Genomic DNA, 27645 nt, shown 5'->3' with positions numbered 1-27645 from the left:
TAGGAAAAAAGTCGTATATTTATTTCTTTTCCAACACTGATTCCAAAGGGTAAGGGGCTGGTAAGGGCTGGGTAAGGATTTAGTTTCCTTACACACAGGACAGCCACTTTCCCCAACAAGCCTTCCCTACATCTCCACCAAACATCACAGTAAGATGTGATTTCTGTTCCCTCATTATCTCCACCAGTAGAGGATGTCTGAAATTCAATCACACTGGAGGCAGCAAGAGTTTCACCACAAACAGCACTCCTATGTAATCCACTGTTGGATCCACCAGCAATTGGAACTGTTGGAACAATCACTCAGTGCAGCGAGGAGAAGAGCAACAAGCCTAGAACAGGAACCCATTACTGTGCAGTAAAGCACAGCATTTGAGAAGAGCAGAAGAGGAAAGCAAACCAGAGCAGGCAGCTCAATCCATGCACTTTGACTGGAGTTTAACATCTGAGCATGCTCTCCATCCATCTGCTGCCTGCCTCTCTCATGGACACGAGCCATGGTGACCACTGTGGTGCAGATGAGGAGGGAAATGCTCCAATGACCATATCACAAGGCCTGGCCCTACTCTCAGCAAAGCCAAGAGAGGTGAAATGGCCACAGTTGTTGCAGTAGCACTTCAGTGGCTGTGCCTGGCCTTTTCAATCCACTCCTTCATGAGGCAGATCTCCATGGCTCGAGCTTGCTGCACAGACTTGGGGTCCAAAGGGTTGCGGCTGCGCAGGTCCAGGTGATGGGCTCCATCCGGGATCACAACTGCCACGAGGGAATCGGTGATGTTCTGGGTCACCCCACCTGCAGACCATGGATCCAGGCCACCATTGCTGTAAGGAAAGACTATTTCATTAGGGGACATGTGCACAGCAGTCAGCAGCAAGGCTGCACTCACATCACCATTTCTACTAGTTTTGCACGTGCAGTGACAGAAACAGAGCTCAGCCCTGTCCTAATGTCTTGTGCCCACCCCTCTGCTAAGAAGCAACTTTTTGACAGAAGTATGGAGCTATCAGCGGCTTAAGCAAGGCTACACTTCTCATCAATTATCTGCTAATTCAGATAATAACCTATAAAAGTGCAAAAGCCTCTGAAGAGAAATCTGCTGCCACCTGTAATTGTCATTAAAGTCTCAGGTTTCCCTTTACCAAAACATGCCCAAACTCCCAAACCAAAGCACTTCACTTTCCTTCTTCACAGTCTGCCATAAACAAATTACCCACTGGACCCTTTAGAGCTGAATTTTTAGGAAGTTCTACCTTTTGCTGTTTCAGCTGAGTGCCAACCTGGTTTTGCAAAGAAATGCTTGGATGGTTTGTTAATGTGCTGACTTTAATAACAACCATATGAAAATGAAGATTATATCCCTTAAAAAACTGTCTAAACTGACTCTTCCTCTGTAACAGGACAACTTAATACCATTTACTCCCCCTCCTCCCTCATCCTAGATCAATTTTAACAATTCTTTACACTATAGATCCGGCTCCAAAGAATAGTCCATCGAGCAGGCCAATGGCTCAACTGGGAGAGAGCTTTCCATCTCTCATTCCTAGCTTTGGATTTGACCCAATAACCCCTACTACATCTTATTTTCCTTTACTGCAATGACCTTCCCACACATGGCCCATCTTTCTGCACAAAGAAAGCAACATCCATATACTTGTGGAACTACACAAACCTACATCTGTTTCTCACTTTAAACACTGGGCCTGCCCACAAAAGGAAATGTCAGAGATGGGCTGAGGTATGAGAGGGTAAATTTCTAGAAGAAGCTAAGAAATTAAAACATCCTTGACACAGAGATATGCAGCTAGAAAAATACCACAATGGTAGCACCAGAAAATAACAGTAAAATAATGAATTTTTTTAAAGCCTTTTAAGAAAAAACTAGAAGTAAAAACCTGGAGTCTAAACTAATATTTTACTTGTTTCACCACTGCAAAAAAACCAAAACAGCCAAGTATCTTGAGTCTCTGTAGTTCTTTACTTTCAGTGATTCTAAATATGACTTAAGACAAGAGAAACATTTTGTATCTGCAAAACAAAAAGCATTGAGAGCTTCCCAATAAGCCAAAAGCATTGGATTTAAAAGGTCACCTGAATCAGCAGAGCACCTTGGCAACAGGGGAATGAGTTGCTGAGAGACCCATGATGCACATGAACTTGGATCTTTTGGTCCCAGTCATGCGGAAGCTAAGCATGCCACAGGCTTTTCTGTGAGCTTCTGGCTACATCCTCTGTATCTCCTTCCAAAGGATGGCACCAGAGGCACTGACGCAGTTTGGGAAGTGAAACTTAAAGGGAGGGGGGATGGAGGGCTCACCACAAAATCATAAATCTTTACAGTTTTTGCAGATTAAGATAATTCCAACTGAAATAAATTATTTATGTGTTAAAACTAAGCAAGCATGTAAGTACTCAGTTGCCCATCTCACAGGACAGGAATTTCCCAGTACAAACCAAGGAGGAAAAAGAAGAGAAAGAATAAGTCAGACATTTCTTTCTAGCAGTGGCCAGGCAAACAGGACTTCAGAAAAAAACTAGTGCAAAAATCAGCATGCTAGTCCTGTTTTCAATTCATATACTTCCCTGACAGCATCCATAGGGTTCTGCCTATCCCACAGCACACAGCTCCGTTTCCTGTATTTTCTTCAGCCCTCCTGTCCTGTCCAGAAGTTTTACACAATTGTAGCAGCACTGTGGATCCTTTTTTAACATGACCACCCTCCACAATTGTCATGTTTCCTGTTAACTTTTTTCTCTAACCTTTTCTCTTCAGCAACACATTGTTCTGTCTTCTCTTCTCTGCCTCCTTTCCTTCCTTTAGTGCTAACTATTCTCCCTTCTGCACAGAGCAACAGAATCTCTTAAAACAGAGCCTTCTCTTTCTGCCTCTCCCATGCCAGTGCAGGACTGGATATGTGGGTGCCCTGACTCAGAAGCCTACAACTTAGGTGTGATTCACTGAGATTGAAAACCCCCATTTTTAGACTGTGCACACCAAATTTCATACTGTCTAATATAACCTGGGCTGATTCTGACTACACAGTATACTGATGACACTACAACTGCTACAAGCTCTCTGCCACCACATGTATGAACAGTGTTAAAATGTCACTTCCCACCACTGTGCAATGCTTCCACAAGAAGTACACAGCATGTTCCCATAAGAAGAGGGGAAATTGCTGGAAGAGAAAGGGGAAACAGTGTTCTGAAACCCCCAATTTCCTCTGACTAGTTGTAATAAAGGTGTACTGCCTAGAAGAGGCAAGTACCACCTGCCCACAGCCTAAGTAACCACTTGCACACTACATTACTCCAGGAAGGTACCAGAATGGCAATGGAATTCCCTGCATTAATCCCACGCATTACAAACAACAGCATGACTGTGCAGAGTGATGTACTGCTCACAGAGGGAGAAGCAGCAGCACCAGTTTGAGCATCCTGGCCAAATCCCACTGTGTCTGGATAAATCCACCCTACAGTGGTTCTCTTTAGATGGAGTAATTTTCCCTTCCTGCTCTACACTGTTGTGCAAGTTGCCTGTCACTTGAAACACCATCCTTTTCACCCCACAGGGAGCCACATCCCCTGGTAAACACTGGGATGTTTTTTGTAAAGCACTCTGCAGTGTTTGAGGATAAAAGGCTCTTATATAAAATGTACAGTGTTGACAATGTATTTGTTTGAAGAGAAACATCCCAGCTTGAGATCCAAAAGCTTTGTGTGTACAGCACTACTTTAACATTCATTTGGTTGCTTTCAGGCTTTTCTCATTTCCAGCTCCTTCAGCTGGCATAAATTCTTAAACACTTATTTAGATTTGTTTGTCTATCGCTTACAAAGCAGATTTCTACTGTACAGAGCTGTGCAGCCTTGGAAATAAGCAACACTCTGCAGAAACTAAGTGAAACCAACAAATTTTTTTTATTAAAAAGTTTTCCAAAAATGGGTGGGATTTCTCCCTCCAGAGTAGATATCCTGCTGGGACAGAAACAGCAAGAGGCAAACAAGAGGAAAGCAAAAGGCCTTTGCAGCCAAACAGACCGACACTAGCAGCTGCGATCCAGAAAATAATCCCCAATTCAAGTGAGAACTTTCCACTTTTAAAATGCATACCTATCTACCACATCCAAAAGACTAATTCTGACCTTGGTTTGTAGAAGTGGCAAGGTGTTTTATGAAAAGGCCTAGCAAAATTTTAACCAGAGCACAGAGGACTACATATCCAGGAGCTTCCCATAGTGGGCAATGGGTACAGCAAGTCAGGACTCCTGAGGTCTCAAATGGGTTTGTGGAACACCTCCCACCCACATAAGATGGATAAATAATACTCACCTGAATCACCTCACAGCATAAGTAAAACCACATGAACCTCCCTTTGAAGACAGCAGAGTGTAATCTTAAAAGTCAGGGAAGTGAAGGCTGAATAGAGAGCAAGCAGCATGGACTAGTTTTTTTATGCTAGACTGAAACATTTTTTTCACTTTTTGTCCACATACAAATGTGTTTCAGACAAACTTTTGTTGTATTACCAGTATTCCTTACAAAAATAGACACATCTCTGTATCTGGATCTTCCACAAGTTTGTTGAAATTTGACTAAATGCCACTAAAAGAAAAAGCTGTTGGCAGTAATAGAAAAACTCCCCAAGTTACTTCCCTCTTCTTTCTGTATGAAAGGGAAAAAGGAATGCAATGCCAGCCCCTTCACAAGGCTATCACTCAGAGCAGTAATTTTGGTGACCAAGATTCTGTGTTATAGCTAGAACTCATTTAGACTTTCCTTTTGTGTGTAAAGCAACAGGGCTTTGGGTTCATAAAAGTAGGAATTCACCAGCATGGGAAACCTGGAATTTGGCCACAAGGTAAGAAGGAATCCACATGGAAAGAAGATGTTTGGCAGAATCCCAGCTCAGATGCTTCTTTTAGAGTCACACAGGCAGTAACAGAACAGTTGGCTTCTTTGGCCACTGCAGACTGACCATTTTACTCTCAATAGCAACACAAAGCATGCCCATCATTTATTCAGCTGGAGTGCTGGAGACAGATCCCTTTGCTATTATGCCTTTGCTATTTGCAGCAGATTCTCTGCACTGGAAATGCAAACTGGTGGAAGACATTACACCATCAGTTGAAACAAGGCTTACCTGAAGATGATGTTGCTGTGTGAACTGATGTTTTTTCCTCCATACATAGAAAGAATCCAAGAGAGACGAGGCCTCACTCCCCACATCCTGTAACACTCTTCTGAAAGTGCATCAAAGTCCCACTTCTGAGGCTCAAACATGTCATGGACACCATCTGTGCACAAGGGCATCACCATCTCAGTGCAAGCCTGAAAGAAAGGGCAGGTCAGTAGAGTAAATTCTGAGGAGAACATCCAATAGCTGTTACTGCAGTATTTAAAAAGGCAGGCTCAAACAGCATTTGATCAGTAATTACTACCTAAGGACTACAGAATCCTTTAGGTTGGAAAAGACCTTGTAAGACTGAGTTCAACCATAAACCAAAAAGTGCCAAGGCCACCTGCAAACCATGTACCTAAGTGCATAGCATCTTTTAAAAAACTCCAGGATGGTGACTCCACACCATTTCCCTATGTAGCCTGTTTCAGTGCTTGACATTTTTCCTAATATTCAATCTACATCTCCCCTGGTACAGCTTGAGTCCATTTCTTCTCATTCTATTGCTTGTTACTTAAGAGACAGAAACCCACCTCCCCTACAATCTCCTTTCATAAAGTTGTAGAGAACATTAAGGTCTTTCTTCAGCATCCTCCTTTTCTCCAGGCTAAGCACCCCCAGCTCCCTCAGCCACTCCTCATCAGACTTGTGCTCTGGACCCTTCCCCAGCTCCATTGCCCTTCTCTGGCCATGCTCCAGCCCCTCAATGTCCTTCTTGCAGTGAGGGGCCCAGAAGTGAATGCAGGATTTGAGGTGTGGCCTCACCAGTGCTGAGTGCATGGGGACAATCATTGCCCTGCTCCTGCTGGCCACACCAGTGCTGATCCAGGCCAGGATGCCATTGGCCTTCTTGGCCACCTGGGCACTGCTGGCTCAGGTTCAGCTGCTGTCAGCCAGCACCCCCAGGGCCTTTTACCCAGGCAGCTTTCCAGCCACTTTGCCCTCAGCCTCTAGCCCTGCCTGGGGTTGTTGTGACCCAAGTGCAGGACCCACCACCTGGCCTTGTTAGACCTCATAAAACTGACTGCCCTACACAACTTACAACTGTCTGCTGTACATCATTTTCCAGTCAGTGAACAGCTGAAACTCAGCAAGTAGCTAGATAATGAAGATACAATCTAAACCTCCTGGGAAAGCTGCTTCTCTTTTCTGCCTTGTCTTCCCCACTACAATCACACTTGATTTGTGACTATGTTTGTCATCAATACACATCAATACTTCTGGGACAATATATTAACAGCTAAATGACGATTCTCGTCAGCTCTAGATTAAAAAACCACCACTGACTTACAATTTATAAAGATTAGTGAGCATACCTGGTAGTACCAACCCATTTCACCCAGACTCTTCGTTGCAGTCTGGGACACATCTAAGCATGAGGCCTCTCCTGTATAATTGTAATATAAATTTACTGCCTGGAAAACATTCTGCAGCAACAATTTGTCAGAGAGACTGGGATCCTTCAAGAACTTGCAGACTTCCTGCAATGAAGAGATAAGAAGTTGTCTAAATCTATAGGAATTAAATATTAATACATGACACCTGGTAGGATATTAATTTCTCTTCCAAGTACAATCAGACCACTTCCAGAAAGTGTCTATGAAGTAATATACCCTGATTATCAAAAAATGCAGTATCATATATGTGTAGTGCATGCTACTATGAGGAACCTGAAACTTTGTATTTCCTGACTAAATTTTTTTTTTCAAAACCCAACAGTTCTACCTTAATGTTTCATTCACCAACTTTTTCAATCCATTTTCCATACTTTAAAATTGATTATATTTAATAAATAGTATTTAGTACCTCTGTAATTAAAGACAGCACATACAGATACCTAACAGAGAAGCTCCAGGTATTGATTGGGGTTCCCTGCAGATTGATGCAGGTAGATCACAAGAGAGAACAGATTAAACAACATACACATGGACATACATACATATATACATACACATATATATATATATATACATAAATACATATCCAGCCACTCATTAACATTGGAAAAGACCTCCAAGATCATCAAGTCCACATTTCCCTCCCCCTTTCTTGCCTTAAGAGTCCTATCAGAGCTACTGTTTCAGAAAATAAAGTATCTTAACAACTTATATAAATCAGATTTCATACATTTATATTGTCCAATGGGTAATGGCCTTTTCTGGGTTAGGTCTATAAGCAAAAATAATTTTCAAGGTGTTTATTCTGCTCTTTGAGACAGCCACAGAGGACAGATTCATTTCCCTCTCTCCTCCATCAGGCAGCTCTACACAAGGGAATGATTTTATTTTATAATTAACTACTGCCTAAAATACTTACATCTTACCTACCTCACACAGTAACCCAAGTCCTGCAGGGAAATTCAGCAGAGTCTTAAAAGAATAACACTCCAAGGATAAACAGAACTGCACAAGCGAAGGCTTGCAAGTGTAAAAAGAGCTTCTGCTTTGAGAAGCGACCCTGCAAGGAGTGTATTTGTGGAGATCCACATTTTCTCTCACTGGTTTTCCCACATCAAAAAGGACATAGGCTCAAAACTTATTCTGTTGCAAGCTCTGTCAGCTGAGTCTGACATCAGAAGCTCTAACTGCATGTGCTTTTTGTGCAGCATTTCTGCTACTCAAGAACAGCTCTGCAGGGCAGCTGGGTCATGTAAGTCATCCCTGGCACTTTTTTTCCTCCTGGGCTGTTGATATAACCTGTTAGACCTACAAGGAGCAGTTAGGCAACAAACCAAGATATGCACAAGATATTATCTTGGTTGTCTTTTCTCAGCACATTGCTTCTATGGAGCCAAGAAAACAAAGGAAAAGGTGCAAGCTAGGAGAGGAGGAGAGAATTAATTAGACCAAATAGTCAATTCTACAAGATACTGATTCTATATTACCTGTATAGGCCAGGCTGGCAGAGGCTGCAAGAAGTCAGCTTTATAGGGATAATCCACCATAGCCAAGTTTACCCATGTTTCACTCAGCCAATTTTTCAATACAGCAGCATCCTGAGGAGTTTTTAAGGGGCTGCACAAATGAAATGTGTTGGAAAGCCACTGCAAACCTGCATCTTTAATAAAAGCAAACAAATAAAACAGTATTCAATGTATTGTACTATTAACACATACGTCAGTTGTGCTGCTACTAAAAAACCATTTTTGCTTAGCCTAACTAACTTAGTGAAACTATTCCACAGACATACAAGCACAGCAAATCAAATTTTAGTCAGCACCTCACTGTAACCTCTTTTCAGGTAGTTACATAATCACAGAATCACTTAGGTTAGAAAAGATCAAGTCCAACTGAATCCCTGTCACTGAGTTCATAGTGACTGCAGTAATTTTCTTTTCCTCAGTGTCTCAGTTGGCAAAGTACTTTTTTTATAGTAATTACTATCTGGCCTATTTTGAGGTTCTGATTTTAAGTCTGTCCTTATCTGACCTTAGGAATGTTTGGACCTGGATTCTGCATCCCACCAGGCCTGAAAGAAGTCTGTGATACAAGAAAACAGGCATTCAAAAGTAGTGCTAGATTGAAGTTTTCAATACAAGCAGCAGAGTTTCAAAAAACTCATTATATACGCAGGCGAAAGTCATAACACACTCCTGATCTTTACTATTCTTTGAAAAAGCACTGGTGAGGTCTTACCTGTTGAGGAGAGGTGGTTAATAGCATTCCAGGAATTCCGGATGCTCTCTGAGCAGCCCTTGCCACTCTTTTTGAAATCATTGGTCACTATGCTGAAAAATGTGCCACATGGAACCAGATCACCAAACTGCCAGATTGGGGCAGAGGCTGCCAGAGCTCTGCAAAGGGACATAAAAAGATCCTGAACCCCTGCAAAAAGGAATTCCATACCCTCCCAATAGCCACTATCTAGGCAGCATTTATAATTCAACTTGGACACTGGGCTCTAGGTGAACCAACCATAATGCTGCCAAATTATTCCACGTGTCTGTATGCAAAAGGCTGCTGGAGGATATAAGTCTTGGACACTGGTGCAACAATATCAGCAAACAAAAGGTAGGAATTCAGACTTGATTACTTTACTGTTTTTTATTCTCACCTATCAATTAGGTCTTTCTCCTAAGCATTATGTCAACTCAAATGAAGAGAGACCCAGTCCACGAAAATATACTCTCTAGCTTGTTTCCAAGAGGGTAACTAGGTTATTGGAGAGATTAAAAACCTGTCTAAAGTCTGAAGACCCTAAAAAATGTAGGTGCCAAGTCAGTGTTCACATGTTGTTTTCACAAATCTCACAAAATACACCATCCAGTACCTGCTGACTGACAGTTGCCTTTGTCAGGCAAACAGCGCCTCTTCCCAAATTCAAAGTAACTTGAATCCTTCTCCCAGTACTGAAAAATTCACACCAGCTTGAATTATGGTACTTCTCCCAGAGCAGTAACATTTATAGCACAGAAGTAAGAAATGCCTGCTGTGTTTAAGCAGGAGGAGCACACTCACCCAACCACCACATGGGGATACTTCATCCTAAACCAGGCTGCAAGCATTCCTCCATAAGATCCTCCAATAGCTATGACTGGACTGTGCTTGGCTCCTGCAATGGTTGTCTTTAAGTATTCAACAAGTACTGCAAAGTCTGCCAGAGCTTGTTCTGATGTCAGGTAATTGAGGTGCTTGGAATCCTGAGAGAAAGAAAGCAGGTTATGGACAGCACAAGTGATTTCCAGCAACAGCCTTTCTATTCCCCACAGCAGCTACAGCTAAAATGAGGTGTACAGCTGAAATCATAAGTCTAAATCTGTGCCTGAGAACAAATGAAATATTCTTCGCAGGTGTCCCTTGAAGCACTAAAAAGAACCTTCTAGTTTGGTTTTAATTTTTTACCCTAGAATTGATAGCTACAAAAGAGTTATATATTACTCAAGTTAACACTGGCAAGAATTAAAATATGCAGAATTATGTTTGTAGGGAATACATTTATTAGGAAGACAAAAGATGACACTTACACTGAAAGATTCATTCCCAAAGGGCAAAGATTCTCCATAATATCTATGTTCAGCAAATACCAACATGGCATTAAGTTCTCCAGCCACATCCCACATAAAACCCTGGGTGGAGGAAAACAGACACTGAAAATAATTGACTCAACTTGTTTAAAAGTCTCTAGTTTCAATCTAGTGTATTCCAATTCTTTGATTAGAAAGCTATCACTATCAAAATGCCACTAGAAAGACAGAGTGCAATTTGGTTTTAAGGTATCATTTAAGTAATGAAACACACAAAACAGGTATCAACCCAGGGAAGCTGATATATACAAAGACAGTAGGTATAGTTCAATGCTGCAAAATATTAAATATAAAGTTTTGTGACTACACGTAGGAAATTTAACAGAACTCCTATGGCACAAGCTTAACACACAGGAAATAAAACAGGCTACAGGAGAAAACCATGCATTTGACCTAGGACTACAGTACAGAAAACACAAAATTTGTTTGGCAATAACCAGTAATCTGGAGCACTGCAATACAGTTATTTTCAACTAATAAATAAGTACAACTTGTCATTACTTGTTGATAAGAGTTTGTTACCACCAGCTATGAGAAGAAGCAGACAGAGATCATCAGCTGGCAGCACAGAGCATGCCAGCAGTCCTTGGTGGCTTTGAGCTCAGCACATGCCACCTCCTGTCATGTTACTGGACTTTGTATTGAAATGTCTGAAAAATACCCACACACTCCATTCTGCATTTGTATCAGTCAGGGAAGTAAAAACTTCCACAGGTACTGTAGAGAACAAGAATTATCTGGCTCTGATTTCCACTTTCCTTTATATTTTTCTTAATAGAGAAACAAAAATCCAAACATGAAAACCTTCCATTTTACTTGGGGACTCTAAAGTACTAGGATAAGTTTAATTTGGTCCAAAATTCTGAACTGCTAGCTCAGGGCACTACGGTGTTTCCTCTAGAAATTTTCTTCACTGCCCCAGGAATTTAACAGAAGTGTATCCCTTTATTTGTTTGTGCTCCAAATAGGACCCTGAATCCCCTTAAACTTTTTCTGTGTGTTTGTTCAGCTTCCTCTTCCTCCTATAACAATCACAGCAATCATTACAAACTTATCCTTCAAAGACCTTCTGTGACTGTCTTCTTGCTCCTCCTCCCTTTTTCAGGATGCCATGACTGGCAGTGCAATCCCACTGTTTCCCACCTACCGTGTTGTTGCAGAACCACTCGATGTCTCCTTCATTGCCTGTATAAAACAGTATTGGTCCATTGTCCTTCTTCCAGTGCTGATCTGCTACCAGGTACCTCTGCTGGAATGTACCATTTTCATCAAATCCAAAGTGATCAATCTGTAGGAATGAGCATCAGCAACATGGTCAGAAAACTAGAACTGATCCTGGAGCCCACTGGGAGTGCTGACAGTTACTTAACAGGTTAAAAAAATGTGTCATTAAATTAATTTATATTCCTAATTCATCAAATTATTTCTGCTTTGTGAAAAAAAATAGTCAAAATTACAGGTGTTTATACTGAAGGAGAAATGCTATCTTCAGGCATTAAGAAAAAAAATCCATGCCCACTTTCTAGCATCCTACTTAACAGATATTCTAAATATATTTAGGAATTTGGACAAATCTGCTGAGAGGTCACAAAGTACCTCATGCAATAAAACTGTACCAACAAGTAAAGAGAGTCATCACAGGATGTTTTGAGTCTCAGGAAAACCTTACTAGCATAGTTATTAAGAAAAACCCAGCAAACTAAACAAAAAAGAACTCCAAAACTAAAACCAACAAAAATCCCACCTCTTCTTTCTCGCCTCTTTCTGGCATAAGAATTAAATTTAAACAGATTCTTGTTAGAAAGTGAGTTTTTATTGTTTACCACTGCTCTACAAATATTGCCAGCCTATATACATCATAGCTCTTAATCCAAACCCCACAGTGTTAGATTTATTCTCTCATTAGAAATTCAATTCCTACAGTCATTTTTTCCCAGCTTTTACTCACACTGCTTTGTATTCACTATCCACCTCGACCCTTCCCCTAGAATTCATCCACACTGGAAAGTTGTACTTTTACAAGTAAATTGCTTTTCCAAGTAACTCCCTGCATAGGCATAATCTTATTCTGGAATACCCATACAGGCTTTTACTATGAAATATTAAAAAAATAAATCAAACCAAACCACAGAGTTACTCCATAAGACCTATCCTACTTAATTAGCAGTATTCACAGTTCTTCACTATTTTTATTCATCAGCTGAAGATGACCTGTAGCTTCCCAGTTTTGACTTTTAGCAGTGCATCAACCCACCTTTTCCTGTCATAGCTCCTGCTGGTGGTAACAGCCTGACATCTGCTGGCTTGAGGATCTCTGCTCACCCATCCATCTCCTTCCCACCCAAACTCTGCCACACCTCTCAGCTGCTACAGGAAACAAACTTTCACATTCCCTGTTTTGGGGACATCTGCAAGTTAAAGTTGAAGAGCAGCAGATGGCACCCAAACCCAAGCACTTGCTGATATCACAGTAACATACCTGCTAGGTGGATTCTTTTAAGCAGCTCAGAAAAGCCTAACGCTTGACCAGCAGGATCCAGCTACTCCACACCATGTAATTATCTTTGCTTTGGGTCAAAGAGAGCACAGGAACTTATTTCAGATGCCCAGTCTGCTGCAAAATGTCTTTTCTGAACTCCCTTAGGGGTTACTCACTCTTGGACTCAAGTGGGAGGATGTGTGTGCTGCAGCTCACTGCTACAACACATGGAGGTCTGTGCATGGTGTGGACAGACAAGAGACAAAGTCTTTGCCTTCAATAAGTAACTTCAGTGACTGCTTCCAGACCCAAATAAAACTATTTTATGTACTCTCACAGTTTTCCTCTAGGAGGCCATGTGCTCCTTCCTCTTAAGTACATGGTGATGCTATATCATGTGCATGTTTAAGGGCTCTTTCACTGGGCTTCAGTACTGACAGCACACGCTGGGCTTGTTTCACACTGACAACTCACCTGCACAGCTATTCATTTTAGTTTCACCTATTAAGAGTGATTAAATGCAGAAAGGCAGAACAAGGTCAGCAACTGAAAAAGTCTCTGGTCATAAGACCTTGGGACAATTAAAGAGAAAAATCAGTTAAGGCACATCTAAAAAGTCACTGTATAGTTTGATAAACTCCAACACTGTTAGAAAGTACAACTAACACATCTTTTGTTCCATGTTTGTTTGTAAATGGGAGAAATTCTTTTTCTATTTAAAATTTCTTGTTAGGCTGCTTGCCAGAGATAGGAAAAACAGCCCCATGTGTCCTGCTTGCCTTTTATGGAATCATCTAAATGAAATAAAATTAAATATTTAGATTTAGAACTTGATTCTGCATCCTACCTGCATGAAGCCAGAGTGCCAGCTAGAGGACTTCACCCCACAAAATATTCAACTTTCCTAAATACAAAGATATAGACCAGTGCAGGCAACTTAACATGCAACAGACAAAAAAGAGTGCAGAGGGAAAACCAAAACAAAAACCAAAAAAACCCCAAGCAAACAAAAAAACAGAGAGAAAATTTTTGCTACCAGGCTGAACTTATCCAATGGGGTATTATGCAGAACAGATTCTAAAGCCCATCTTACTCTTCCTATTTCACAAGAGCTAGAAAATTAAGAGAGTGCTATTCCAACATGCACATCTTTTCCCAAATTATGGCTAGTTTTCTTTAGAGATGTGATTTACTGGAGTTTTCCTCTGATGTGATCAGCAAATCTACTTCCCCAAAACAAACCACAAAATCATAATGCTTTAGTGAGTCTGTCTTTCAAAACGAAGAGGGAGAAAAATACAGGAATTTAAGTTTTCTTTTGGTGGTTTTAGTAACCATGTTGATCAAAGAAAAGTCACGATCCTCTGTCTTGACTCTGACATGCTGTACACTCCCTCACTGCCATCAGCCATGTTATTTTTTCCTATTCCTCCCTCAATCTGTAGAAATTTGATACTCCCACAACAGCTGGATTGCCTCTGTTCATCACACTCACTGCACATCCAACCGTGGATACATGTAAGATCCCAGACAGAACAAACACAAAACCAAACTTCTCCAGAAGAAAAAAAAATCATAAGCAGCTATTACTTGGCTGAAGAGCAGAAACTCCTTCAGTTCTAGATGATGGGGCTTCATACCTTGTAGTAGCTTGTCTTTGCGAGAGTAAGACATACAACATGAGTAAAAAAAAAAAATCTAAACCAAAACAAAACCTAACGTTTGTAAGGCAGTCAAAAAAGAAAGTGTCACAAATGCTAGTTATTGCCAAGAAATTTAAAGAAATTCTAAATCCCAAACATCAAAACACAGTATAGTGGTATCCCAAGGAGTATCTTCTCAAAAGAGTAAGAACTGTGTTAAAATTTGTCAGGCCAGAGGGAAGAAGCCCAAGAATCAATGTAAAATTGTGAGGTGAAGGGTCAGGGTTAGGGGACACACAGGGAAAGCTGCAGTTGAGGAACAGCAGATGGAGCTGTTGTGTAGCCAAAGTGTGCAGCAGGAGAGTGCAGGGCTGTGCACAGGGACTGCTGGGTCTCAAACAATTGCTTTATCTCACCGTTTTTTATGGAACAGGCATGCAAACAGGTAATAAATCCCAGCAACTGTGTGATGCCTACTGTAGTACTCAAATTAACCAGGTATTTTTATAGCTTTTTTCCCTTAAGGAGACGTCATTAAAAAGTTGAACCAGAAAGGTTTTTTTCCCACTCTTACACAAATGAAGTAAGATAAAAGCAATTACTTTTACAACCCGACCACAACAGCAAAAAGGAAAAAATACCTGTTTAGAACACATTTAAAATACCTTAACTGCTGGTTAAAACAATGGTAATGGCATTCCAGAAGATATGTGTTTTTTCCAATTAAAATTTTCATAATTACAATTGTGTCCAGGATGTCAGCAGTAAGTACAAGGTCCTGAGCAATCCTAGACAATTTTTAAATTGGCCCTGCTTTGTGTGGGAGGTTTGAAGAGATGATGGCATAGTTCACTCCTAAAACTAAACTATTCTAGAATTAATGCACACCAGTTACTCAGCCCAAAGTTCTAAGCTTCTGTAAACAGGACTACGTGGCAAGTTTGATAAAAAAATAACAACACAATCATCATCAGTCATGCAACAGAAATGTTTTATAGATGAAACTATGATCTACTGACACAAGAACAGCCATTCTGATACTAAAAAGAGGAAGGATAAAATTAGAAAAAGTAGCACTGAAACCCATAAGTTATGAGTAAGTTTTTAAGAGAAATTCTTGTCAGCTGAGGCAAGCAGGATGGCAAAGTGAACACAAATTTCAGTTCCACATACAAAAACCATACAAAAATCGAACACTGCTCGATTAAGAAAGCCTCATATTTTCCTGCACTCCTTTGAGTGCAAAGACTCACAAAGCATTTGGGGAAAATAAAAGCAAACATACAGCAGATGGCTTGTGAGGCAGGCAGCTCTGATGGAAGGTAGGTGCTACCCAAGGCAGGGCTGCTGAGAACTGCACTCCCTGAGCTGAGTACAGATGTCAGTGGGCAGCACAAGGCAGTGAGCCCATGAGGATGATGAGAGCACCAGACTGAAGGCTCAAGTCAGCAGCTTTAATCCTTCAGCTCAGAGAAACCTTCTACAAAGAAGCGCAGCTGATCAGCTCAGGGTGAGGCACCTTCCCCAGACTGGTTTACTGAATAAACTCACACTGGGAGGAATGGCCAAACTGCACCTTGGTGCCTTCTGTTTGAACTATACAGCACCTTTCTGTATCTTTATAAGTGCACATGTACCATGTGCTTTTGTTAACCTCTCAAAGATTACTTATCTCAAGGTGGTTTTTGCAATGTGCTTTTTTGCTATTTTAAAAGTCCATTTAAAATAAAACAAGCCACTCTGCCACATCTCCCCTGGGGAGGAGACAAAAAAGGCTCAACAGATGTTATTATACAGATGTTAGTCTGCTTAATGTACTTCTGGAAGTATTCAGGAACTCAGGCAATGAGTAGAGTACAAAGACAAAACAGGACATGTGGGCTAAAACCCACTTCCTTCTCAGCAGCACCTTAAGGTCATCAGTGACTAGAGACAGGGCAGCAAAGCCAAGCCTTTACCAGAAAAGACTATAATTCACAGGGTAGTTTTTAACCAAAAGCATCTAATACCAGGGGTGGTAAGTCAGCACCTGATGGCTTTATGCTTTTGGGTTTCTGGCAAGATTGTGAGCATCTGAAAGGCTTTCTGTGATGCCTTGAATTTCAATCCTTCATGCGATAGCTTTGTTTTCCCAAATTGGATATTCCATGTGAAATCAAGCCAGTTGTTTTACTGGTGAGGAGCCAGGGGATTTTAAGTTGTTCTTTACTCTCCACATGGCCATGGAGCTGTTTTGAGGGCTCATCCTGTCTGAATTATTTCCTGAGGACAGGAAGATACAGGGTAGCCTGAGGATATCCTCCTGTGTGAACAGCAGTGTAGACCTTAGCCTCCTTGGGATTTCACTGATGTGCTTCTATTCCTGCTTTTACTCCTGATGGGCTGTTGGGGACTCCAGTTCAGTCAGCTGGCCCTAATAGTTTTGTTTCCTCTTATAACCTTTGCTTCCTCTATTCAAATTTGAAGTTCATGAGGGCAGGGACTTTCTTGTCATGTCTGTATAACAAAGGAGGGGGAGGGGGGCAGATTTTGTTGAGCCTGCTAGGATTGAAGTTTCATCCCATCAGTACCTGATAAGATTCTCTGTTTGTCCCTGCTCAGTGCAGGAAAGGGAGGGGGAAAAAAGACAAGAAAATCAAGCTTAGATTTGTTTCATATCTTTCATTTTAAATGCAAGGAATGAGGTGTTTTCTTGCTTTCAAGGCTGATAGTTGTGCAAGGAACAGCAGAGACTGAAGATTTGTACTTCTCTGTGGAAATGCATAATCATTTGGTGTTCTATGGAAGAGCAGGGAGATGTAAACTGCACCTTTTTGCATCAGGCTGTGTAACTTACTAACTGGAAAGTCTTCAATGTAAATAATACCAGAAATCTAAGAGATAGGATCATAGGCTAGAATAACAGAACTGCTTAGGCTGGAACAACACCTTAAGACTGAGTCCAACCATTAACCCAGCACTGACAAGCCCAGCCCAAAACCACATCCCCAAGAACCATAACCACACAGCTTTTGAACACATCCAGAGATGGCAATTCCACCATTTCCCTGGACATCCTGTTGCAGTGCCTGACAAGCTTGTCAGTGAAGATTTCCTACTACCCAAACCTCCCCCTCAAGCTGTAACTTGAGGCCATTTCTTCTCATTCTACTGCTTGTTACTTAAGAGACAGAAACCCATCTCCCTACAATCTCCTTTCACAAAGTTGTAGAGAACATTAAGGTCTCTCCTCAGCCTCCCTCCAGCCAGATTAAACACCCCCAGCTCCCTCAGCTGTGCCTCACCAGTTTTGTGCTCCGGACCCTTCCCCAGCTCCATTTCCCTTCTCTGGACACGCTCCAGCCCCTCCATGTCCTTCTTGCAGTGAGGGGCCCAGAACTGGACACGGGATTTGAGGTGTGGCCTCACCAGTGCTGAGTACAGGGGACAATCCCTGCCCTGCTCCTGCTGGCCACACCATGATCCAGGCCAGGATGCCATCGGCCTTCTTGGCCACCTGGGCACAGCTGGCTCATGTTCAGCTGCTGTCAGCCAGCACTGCCAGATCCTTTTACCCTGGGCAGCTTTCCAGCCATTCTTCCCCCAGCCGGTAGCCCTGCCTGGGGTTGTTCTGACCCAACTGCAGGACTGAGCACTTTGCCTTGTTGAACCTCATACAACTGGCTTCAGACAATGGATTCAGCCTGTCCAGATCCCTCTGTTGGGCCTTCCTGCCCTCCAGAAGACCAGCAGCTGAATTTAACCCCACTCACCACCACACTCTGGGCTTAGCCATCCAGCCAGTTTTCCACCCAGCAAAGAGTATGCTCATCCAAGCCAAGACTGCCTCTGTCATTGTTCTTTTCCCCAAGCTCCATAGTTCAGAGGTTTTGTTCACCAGACTTAATTTTATTTGTTGGTCCATCACATTTACCAAACCATATGGATAACAATAGACATGCTTTTTGACTATTTACAGTTTTCAATTTCTATTCAACTATTGAGATAGTTTAGGGCAACTGTTACAAAGCTTTTCTTGACAATAATGAGCTTCCAGCCAACCATGCCCCCAGAGCAAATGGAGGATTAGGATCAAATCCGTGTAATAGAAAGAATCTGTAACTGCAACTGTTCTTGAGAATATACTGGCCTTTGATAATTCACATAGGTTAGTGATAAACCTGGCAGTGTTACATTACAGATGGACTTGATGATCTTGAAGGTCTCTTCCAGCCTAAATGTGTTTATGATTCTACACTTCATGTATCTTTCTGAAACTTCTCTTATGATGCAGAAATCACAGGACCTACTCTTGTGATGTTTAAGGAAGTCTAATTTTTAGCATTGATTTATCTCTTCAGTGATTAAAAGACACAAACAAGGAAAACTTCAGACAGGAACTCTACCCCTGCCCTGAGTCACACAGTTTGGACAGGCACTTGAAAAGACCAAAGAAAATTTAAGCAGCGACAGGATATGCTGTAGGAAAGCACCAGGGTACTCAGATCAGCCCTTGTTAGAAACAAACAGTACATGATGAAAGGTTATTTTTATGTCGGAAGCCCAACCAGCTAATGAGAACACAAACAAATTGATTTCAACTTCCCCACACCATAGGTTTGTGCTGCAATTGAACCTCCAGATTCTGCTTACAATGTAAAAATGAAGTCCATAAACACATTTAGGCTTTAAAATCCTCCAGCAGACAGTGAAGATGCTATTCTCTGTTAGAACTCCTCCATTTGGAAGGAGAAGTACCAAAGGCACTCTCAACATTTTCTGTCCCAGACTTGAGAGCCACAAAGCTCCAGCACAAGGGGAAGAATGGGTGACCAAGGCAGGAATGTCTTCAGTCAGCTTTACTGCTGTCACTCCTTCACCAGGCTCCATTCCCCTGCCACCTGGTTCTTTTCAGAGCAATGAAGAGGCTTGTTCTGCTCAGACTCCACCAGCTACATAATTCTGCAACTAACTACTATGGCTGTAAACACCCCAAATGTGATGCTTCCATTCAAGGTATTATTTTCCTGGCAAAATGCTTCCACAGGACAAGGGATGGGGCAAGGCATGGAGAACAACCAGCTCAGAGCCCTACTTCACAAGGTGCGATTTCTCAAGGCTGAAAAAAGCACAAAGATGCAATACACCAGCAAGATCAAAGTTACCCTTGTGCAAGGCCTCTCAAACCCCTAACAGGCAAAGGCCACTAATATTTTCCATGTGCCTTCCAGATTGAATTACAAATCCATCACATTCAGAGGATTAACTTCAGAGGAGAGGAAAAAATTGGATGTGAAAAGTCAATATGTCACAGATTAAGCAGCATAAAAGCATTCCAGGTTTTTTTAAGAGTGACCTAAAGTTCTGTTAGGACTAATTGTTTAAGCAAAAGAATTTGCAAAGTTTCATCTTTTCTGATGAACATGGTTCTCATTTGAAAGACTTCCTCAATATTTTTTTTTTTAATAAAGACACTGGGAATAAAAGCATTTCAGAGACAAGATAATATTTTTATTTAGTCAAATTAAATATTTAAACTAGCTCTACCTCTACCCCAAAAAGGTCTAGAACTGCCTAACTTGCTAAACATTTTTAAAAGGTTTAATCCAGGTTACAGCTGTTTTATTTCCCAGGTTTTCACAACGATAAATAAATTTGCTTTATCATTCTCCCAGACATAGTTCAACCACTATTATTTGTATTATATTTTCTATTGCTAATCCTAGAAAAGAGGATCCAAGGAAATAGAGATGAACAATGACAGCAAACAGGAAAACTGTCCTGTCATCTATCCAGATAATCTTCTAATTAGGCAGAGCACAGACTAAATTACAAGAGCTCAGTGCAGGGATGGCAATTTATCAGCATTAAAAGGCTAAGTGTTTTACACATGCCACTGTGGATCATGCATTTAGTAGCCACCAATTCTGATCAGCACTGAGGTGGGGGGAGAGAAAATTTCACAAAACAAAGCAGGAGAGCAGCAATTAGTTCTGCAGCCCTGGTGCAATAGCGAAACTACCATGTAGCGACTGCTACTTGGGCAAGCTTGCAACACCAAGGAACAACTTCTGCTTGCAGGGCTGCAAGATGTTGGTAGACAGGATGATGGGGAAACCAGCAGCATTCAGGGAAATATCATCTGTGGCTCCCTGCACCACCAAGTGTATCCATACTGGTAATCAGAGGGAAAGGACATCACACAGTATCATGGCTCCATGGTAGCCCATGCAGACAGGCTTTTCAGTGAGCCATCTCCTCTGCAGGGAAGAGACACATCTCAAATTCCCCTCCACAAGCACCTTTTCCAGCTAATCTTCACATATCCACTTTGGCTTCAAGCCTGACACAAGGGTGAACTTGTACATAAGCTCTGTCTGTATCTTGGCAGCAGATGTGAATAATGGAAAAGCTGTTACATCAATTTAAAGATAGAAACAACAGCCCACAAGGATCAGAAGTTTTGTTCTTTGCTCACTGTGTGTGTTTAGAGAACAACAAGCATGCAGAGCACACCTGATAGCAGCACTATAACAGCACCAAATATCAGAACACACTACATGTATGCTAGAGCTGAACAAAAGCACGAGACAGAAACTAGAAATTCAAAATAAAAAAAAATCCCATTACACCACAGGCAAAGAGTATCTACTGACTGTGCTTAAAAGAAATGCAATCCCCATTCTTCTGTGTATGTTTAATTCTCTGAATTGACATACCTGGAAAACAAAGAAATTAACCATTTTGTGAATATTAGTAAGATGGCCCAGTACAGCCTGGTGTGCCCCCACTAAATTTCTTATAAGCCTCACAGCTTTAGATATAAAATCCAAATATTACAGGATGTCGAAATAAATTAAGGTATTTGATTTTTGAAAGCTTAAAATGAAATAATCAAGTTTGACTTCTGGTCTCTCAACTTGGCAAAATGCTACAAATTATCTACATGATCTGCAACAATTTCTCATGCTGATGGCTGGTCTTCATCTTCTCAAAGTCAGATGAAGAAATAGATACAGAACTCATTAGCATAAAATCTCATGTTGAACTTCATTTTCCTCCATATCTCCCCACAAAAAAAAAAATCAGCTCTAAGACTCTGCTTCAACTTGTAGAATCTTATGGTACAAGCCAAATTTAATGGAGGTAACAGGAGTTCTCATGCACATCTGGCTTGGGAAAGGCTTGCTACTTCAGCCACAAGTCAGTTCTGCTTACTGTTTTGTTCTTTAGACTTTCTTTAATCTAGACAGTCTATCAGAAATCTTTCAGTAGCCTATTACAGCTTTGAACGATTAAAGCTAGTGAGATATGCTCATTTTCAGTGAGAGAGTAGTGATCATTGATGTTTTTTGAGTCACTAGTATTAACTGCTCACTTGAAGGAAGAGGCTGCAAGTTGTGAGGAAATTGTTTCCTGATTAATTTGAGAAGCTGATGTCTGCATTGTGACCCCGTAGATAAGTAGTGCATAAAAATAAAATTTCACTGACAAGCTTTAACAAGTACTTCCCCGTTTTCCTGTTCACTGAGTAAGAGCTATTGTTCCTGGTTTATAGCTTACAGTTCCCATTTTAAATCATGCTATGAAATCACAGAGTAAGAGCTGCCAAGTACCCCTGTACTACTTGATGAGTAAAACACATATTCCAAGTAATTCACCTCAGAGACAAACATCAACATCACTTCTTCTCTAAACACCGGCATAACTTTTAATTGGTACCAAGGGGCTCTGTAAAAAGCACTTTGTTTTTTCCTTCACCAGAAGCCAAAAGTGCTATTGTATGTACCAGGCATGAAAAACAAACCCATCTTAACCATTCCCGACATCTGTTACTATTCTGAGATACCAACCTGAGTCACAATAAGATGTTAACCACAATTAAAAATGATAACCTCAACCTATCTCAATATCTTCCTAAGCAAGTTATAGACCTGTGACTGAAAACTACTTCATTAGGTTTAAAAAAACATTTATATTCATTCTAATGTTCACATTTTCAATCAGGGCTTTTATTTTCTATACCTCAGAATTTCAGTCTGTAATAAAAAGTAGGGTATTAAAGACCCCTGATAAAGTCAGAAAGGATCAATTTGCATTACTTTTTAAACTTCATCACTTTGAAGCTTCAACATATCTTCCTTTTATGTACACACAATATGAAGTGTGCATGCATTTCAGAGCACAAAGACTTCATGTGAATTTATTACAAGATACTGACATAGGTGTGAAACCTAGGAAGTTACGAAATGTAATCAGAATCCTTCTTTTGGAAGGGGTGACACAACTGACATGTATTAGTTCAAAAGACAATCTGATTGAAGGACCAGGCTCAGTAAGTTGCTGAACAAAAATTAATTTGTCCTTGTTACAACTGGTTCTTAGACAAATTCACAGCAGTTCACAAACCGTGATTGAGGTGAAGAGTTCCTCAGCACAGAGTCTCACACAGCCATCAATTATCAAATTGAGAGAAGAGACACCAGGTCCACTCTCCTTTCTAAGATAAGTTTATCACTGAGAAGCCTTCAAATATCAGCAATTTTAAGGCATCATGCTCCCAGCAGTACTGCTTATAAAGCACCACAAGTCCTCAGGCTGTGGCTTTTGTAACGCTGGTATGTGTGCCAAAGACAGAGACACAAAGGTACAAGATAAGGCTCCCCATAAGTCAGAACTGACTGACTCCAGACCCTCCTCAGTATGCTGTAATGTTATTTCTGCTTGGGTAAAGAGAACCAGATGGATCTTGGATGCCTCACCAAGTCATTCCAATGAATTTATACTGTGGTCACAGACCCAGCTGCTTACAAAGAAGCCATCCCAGCAGTGGTGATCCTGATACAGCTCTATACATTCTACACATCATTCTCTCTGTAAAGTCCCATTTTGGATGGATTAATTTAACACACAAATCAAAACCAACTGTGTAGCAGGCAAACAAATTACCACAGACTTGCCTGCAAAAGTCACATTAATACATCAGAAAAGCTATAAAAGAGATAACCATCCCCTAAACACACAAAATTTGTTAAAGATGTGGCTGATGGCAGAGTTTCTCCTTCAAGGACCATCTCCTCTTCTAGGTCCGCATGAGGTACTTTTTTACTGGAGTAAAGACTTTGTATTTCACTCATACATAGGAGGAGTAGAGGGCTGAAAGACATCAGTTACTTTTGAAGGGAGAGGAAAAGAAAAAAAATCACACCTCCAAGACAAAATAATAAAAGTTATTAAATGCATACACAGGTTAGCAAACAAGCTAAGATGCTAGTCACAGTGACACAGGCACTGCTTGACTGATTTCTCAATATTCTAGACTTTAGCCCCATCATCACAGATGTCTGACACTTAAAGTGGTAAACAGGAGGAAGTTTAATGCAATGAGCATTGAGCTTAACTCTGACCCTGTTATTGCCCCATTTTTATGAAAACAGACTTTAATGTCACTGATTCACAGTAAAAGTTGACACTAGACACTCAAACAATGTTACATGTCTATAGACTGTCATGCCCAGAGGTTCCAATAAATTATTCACAGTTATCAAGAAGTAACTTTTTAGGCAACAAATCATGTAAGGAATCTATTTATACTTTCAAAGTTTTCTTCTGTATAAGTATTAAATATTTAAAGACTCTATTTAAAGGTATGTTTAATATTAATAGGTATAAAAACATTTCCTTTGTAACAGCATAGTATTTTGCCATATTATGAAGTATTTTTTTATATTGAATGCTTTTAGATAAATTATTTCAACTTGTGATGAAAATCACCAAAGAGAGAAACAAGAATCAAAACAGGAGCCTTAGCTAAGAGGAAAGACTTGGCAGCAAGGAACACAAGCAGATAATTCATGTCATAAGAAATATAATGTAAGTAATTAAACTTCAACAATCCTGAGAGGTGGCAAAGTATCACCCCACCTTATTTAATATGTTAATCATAAACATAATTTTATGTTGGACTACAGAACAATAATGCAAGTACAAATTCCCAGACGACGGCACTGAGTGCATGCTTTATCAGGGCTGAATGCTATCAGTTCTACACACTGTGCTACTGATAGTGTGTCCTATGCTCTCTGTGTGATTAGACCTCTGGTGCTATCCCTGTATCTTTCAAGTGCCATGCAGCAGAATTCAGATCTTTGATGAACACACCTCTCACACTCTGTTCAACAATATTAGTAAGTCTTTGGACAAGGAAAGCAAGGATTTCCAAGCTGGTGAATGGGCTCCCTCTTTCCAGCAGCAGCCACTCTCAGCTAACATGATTGTGCTTGAGGTATGAGAGGAAGAGACAGAAGGGTGAACAAGATGTAGGATCAATGTTTACAATAGGTTCTTACTGTGGCTCTTCCCTCCATCTCTCAATACCTATCTATGTCCCAAAATCCACAGGTCTCAGCCACACCACAGCTCTGCTGCTTTGCTGGCAGCTGGATGGCACCTGGTCTGTCAGTGCCAGAGCTGAGGAGACCAGCCAGGTGACAGCACGGCCCCGGGAGGAGGTGAGGACAGAAGTGTGACAAAGGGTGGCTCAGCTCACAGCACAGAATTAGTATCACTGATACTATGATAGCAATGTGCAACAACCAGTGTGCCACAACAATTAGGGTTAATTACAGCCCTGCTGCAGGAGTGATATCCTGGCCAGCGCTGGCCACACACTGCAAAGCTATCTGCACTATGCTCACAATACAAGTCCAGGGCTCTTAGAGGAGTTACTGCAGGACACAAATCTCAAATCATTACCCGAGGGGACATGAGGCAGAGATGTTGTCAAGACATGATTCCATGATTTATGCAGGGAGATTCCTGGAACAGGAGCATTCCCAAACCATTAACACTATCTGCAGAAGACTGTAATCTCAGTGGATGTATTTCTCACTAAAATCATTCCAAATCTATCTTCCACCTCAAATGACAGGGACCTTGACCCTAAAATTATTCCATAGCTATTCAGTGTAATCTTGTAAAGATTATCTGTTTTCTTTATACCTGTTCTCTCTGTGAGTGTAACCTTCCCATTTTGCTCACTCCACCATAACTTCATCTTGTACAAAGCTGAAACAGGAGATATTCAATCCACATATTATCCAAGATGCCCAGCCATAAGTTGCACCAAGACACATTTAGATAGGATGTTAATTTTTTTTTTTCACTGACACAGTTATTAAGCATTGGATCAGGCTTCCCAGAGAAGTGGCTGAATCAACAACCCTGGAGATTTTTAAAGAGGTGTAGATATGGAACTTGGGGACATTGCTTAGTGGTGCATTTGGCAGTACTGGGTTAATAATGGATGATCTGAAAGGTCTTTTACAACCTAAATAATTCTAGTCTATAATTCTATTCAACCTAAACTATTATATTCTTATTATTCTATCCTAAATTAAACACCTTCTCCTTTGCACCCCTCCCTATGCAGACCAGGGCATGAAATTCAGACGCATGCTACAAGCCTGATTCTGAACAAAGCAAGAGAGTCCCAGGATTAGGAAAACATCCTCCTCCCTTACTGTGCCTCCCAGCAAAAAGAACCATTGCCTCCCCCAGGAAACCCAGGTACAGAACAGGGGACGCTGCAGACACTGCTCAACACACCCAAGGAACTGCTGACTGTTTTTATGAAAACCTGTGAACAAGGAGGGTTTCAAGTCTGATTCAACAAAACCACACCAACACTTAAAGACACTGCAGAGCCCTCTATTCTATCCACATGCCATGGATTTCACCAACAAGTTGCTGGAGGAGAGAGGATGACAAAGCTCAAGTTAGTAATAGAAATCTGTTTCATGTTCCATTTTTGCCTTTTTTTCTAACTTGGAAATGAAACTCGAGATAATTTTACTAAGGAGGTAACATAAAAGATCTTTATTGAAGGCTTTCAGAGGCAGTTATGGAAAGTTGTCCACAAAAGCCCAGCCCCAAAGGGGTGAGTACATTTTTGCAGGTTTTAGGAAATCAGAATAATTGATAAAAAGCACCAGTTAGGAGGACAAGTGGTGATGCCATTCCCCCCCAGGTCAAGCCCCTTCTCTTTAGTCCCCTTTGGCACTAGCCGTACTTTGTCCATGAAACACATCTCAAAGAGCTGTTGTCAACCTTGGCTCCCAGAAAGATCCAAGATAGGAGAGGGGCCTTGTGCCTCCTGGGGCTGGGAGCTCTGGAATTTGTTTTGTCTTTTTGCCTAAGGAAAGGCCATAGAAAATAACTGGAAAAACCAGCCACTAGTACAACAGGCTACAGATAAATGTGCGAAGAATACAGGGAACGTATAAAAGGAAAAAAAAAAAAAAAAGGTAAAAACGAAATGGGTATCACCATCCAGGGAAAAGCTATTTTCCTATTGTGTTCATCCAGGGAAAAGCTATTTCTCCCTGTCCATAGCTGGGGAGAAGGAATTAGGCGGATCTTTACAGTCCCTCCCAACCTAAACCATTCTGTGATTAAACAAACAAACAAAAATCCCCACGCTAGTGCTGTTCGCAGGTGCGGTGTGCGTGCAGCGGCGGAGCGCAGCCCCTCGCTGTGGGCGGCAATACGGGCACAAAAGAGCGCAGACCCCTGACACTTTAAATACCTGCGCTTAACCGGAACACTCACGGCTTGGAATATTTTATCGAAGAGAACTGGCACTCAGCGCTTTTTTAAAAGCCTGAAGCGAACATTCGTGTCCCGCGCGGGGCTAAGAGTGAGGCTAATGACAGAGGAAAGCGCCCCCAGCTCCCGAAGGAAACTCCCTCCCCCCGCAGCCGGCTCCCACCTGCTGCCTCAGGTAGCGCGTCTGGTAGGGCCCGACCGGCAGCGAGGCGCTCCGGCGGCGGCGGAGCAGCGGGGCGGACAGGGAGCCGGCCACGCCAAGGAGCGGCAGGAGCAGGAGGAGCCGCAGCATCGCCGCGGGCGGCAGGAGGAGGAGCGGGAAAAGAGAAGAGGGAGCAGGCTCGGCCCCGCCGCTTTATACGGGCTCGGCTCCCCAACCCGGGGCTGCCCCGCTGGAGTGGCGGGGCCCTGGGGGTGGGGCCAACCTACACGTGCAGGGGCGGGCCCCAACCAACGGCGCCTTCCCATTGGTTGCCGATCGGCGGTTGGCCGGGGCGGCTTCTATCGGTGTTTCGGCCGCGCGGCTTCCTGCGGGGAAGCAGCGATTGGCTTCCCGAAGCACGTGACCCGCCCGTCTTGCCGCTCCGCGCCGTGCGGGGGTGCGGCCGACATTCTCGCTCTGTGATTGGGCGAGACGAGCTACTGTCCCCTAGGAGTGCATCGCGATTGGCTGAGCGCCGCCTCGTTCCGCCCCCCTTGGCGGAGCTCAGCAGCCGCACTTCCGCCCTTTCGCTCCGCC

At 41.9% G+C, this 27645-nt stretch overlaps 1 protein-coding gene across 1 annotated transcript; it reads right to left on the bottom strand.

The window, feature by feature from the left end:
- On the bottom strand, positions 1 to 27406 carry PRCP (prolylcarboxypeptidase). Its single transcript, XM_066570294.1, has 9 exons — positions 27070 to 27406; positions 11347 to 11487; positions 10140 to 10241; positions 9634 to 9815; positions 8812 to 8969; positions 8061 to 8233; positions 6493 to 6657; positions 5141 to 5328; positions 1 to 821 (listed from the first exon to the last, which is right to left on the bottom strand). The coding sequence occupies exons 1-9, from the start codon at positions 27196 to 27198 to the stop codon at positions 617 to 619; spliced, it is 1443 nt and encodes a 480-aa protein (XP_066426391.1). The 5' UTR covers positions 27199 to 27406; the 3' UTR covers positions 1 to 616.
- Between the last annotated feature and the right edge of the window lie 239 nt (positions 27407 to 27645).

This window comes from Molothrus aeneus, chromosome 2 (genome assembly GCF_037042795.1).
Source record: "Molothrus aeneus isolate 106 chromosome 2, BPBGC_Maene_1.0, whole genome shotgun sequence".
Lineage (NCBI taxonomy): Eukaryota > Metazoa > Chordata > Aves > Passeriformes > Icteridae > Molothrus > Molothrus aeneus.
The sequence above is the reverse complement of the archived record's forward strand: the minus strand, read 5'-3'. Positions and strand labels throughout refer to the sequence as shown.

What these genes read in the sequence shown, in the direction of transcription:
- PRCP (XM_066570294.1), bottom strand. Translation starts at nt 27,198, where the DNA reads ATGCTGCGGCTCCTCCTGCTCCTGCCGCTCCTTGGCGTGGCCGGCTCC. An exon ending in TAACCACCTCTCCTCAACAG is followed by an intron (nt 8,234 to 8,811) that starts GTAAGACCTCAC and finishes CTTTTATTAAAG; the next exon opens with ATGCAGGTTTGCAGTGGCTT. An exon ending in CACAGCAACATCATCTTCAG is followed by an intron (nt 822 to 5,140) that starts GTAAGCCTTGTT and finishes CTTTCCTTACAG; the next exon opens with CAATGGTGGCCTGGATCCAT.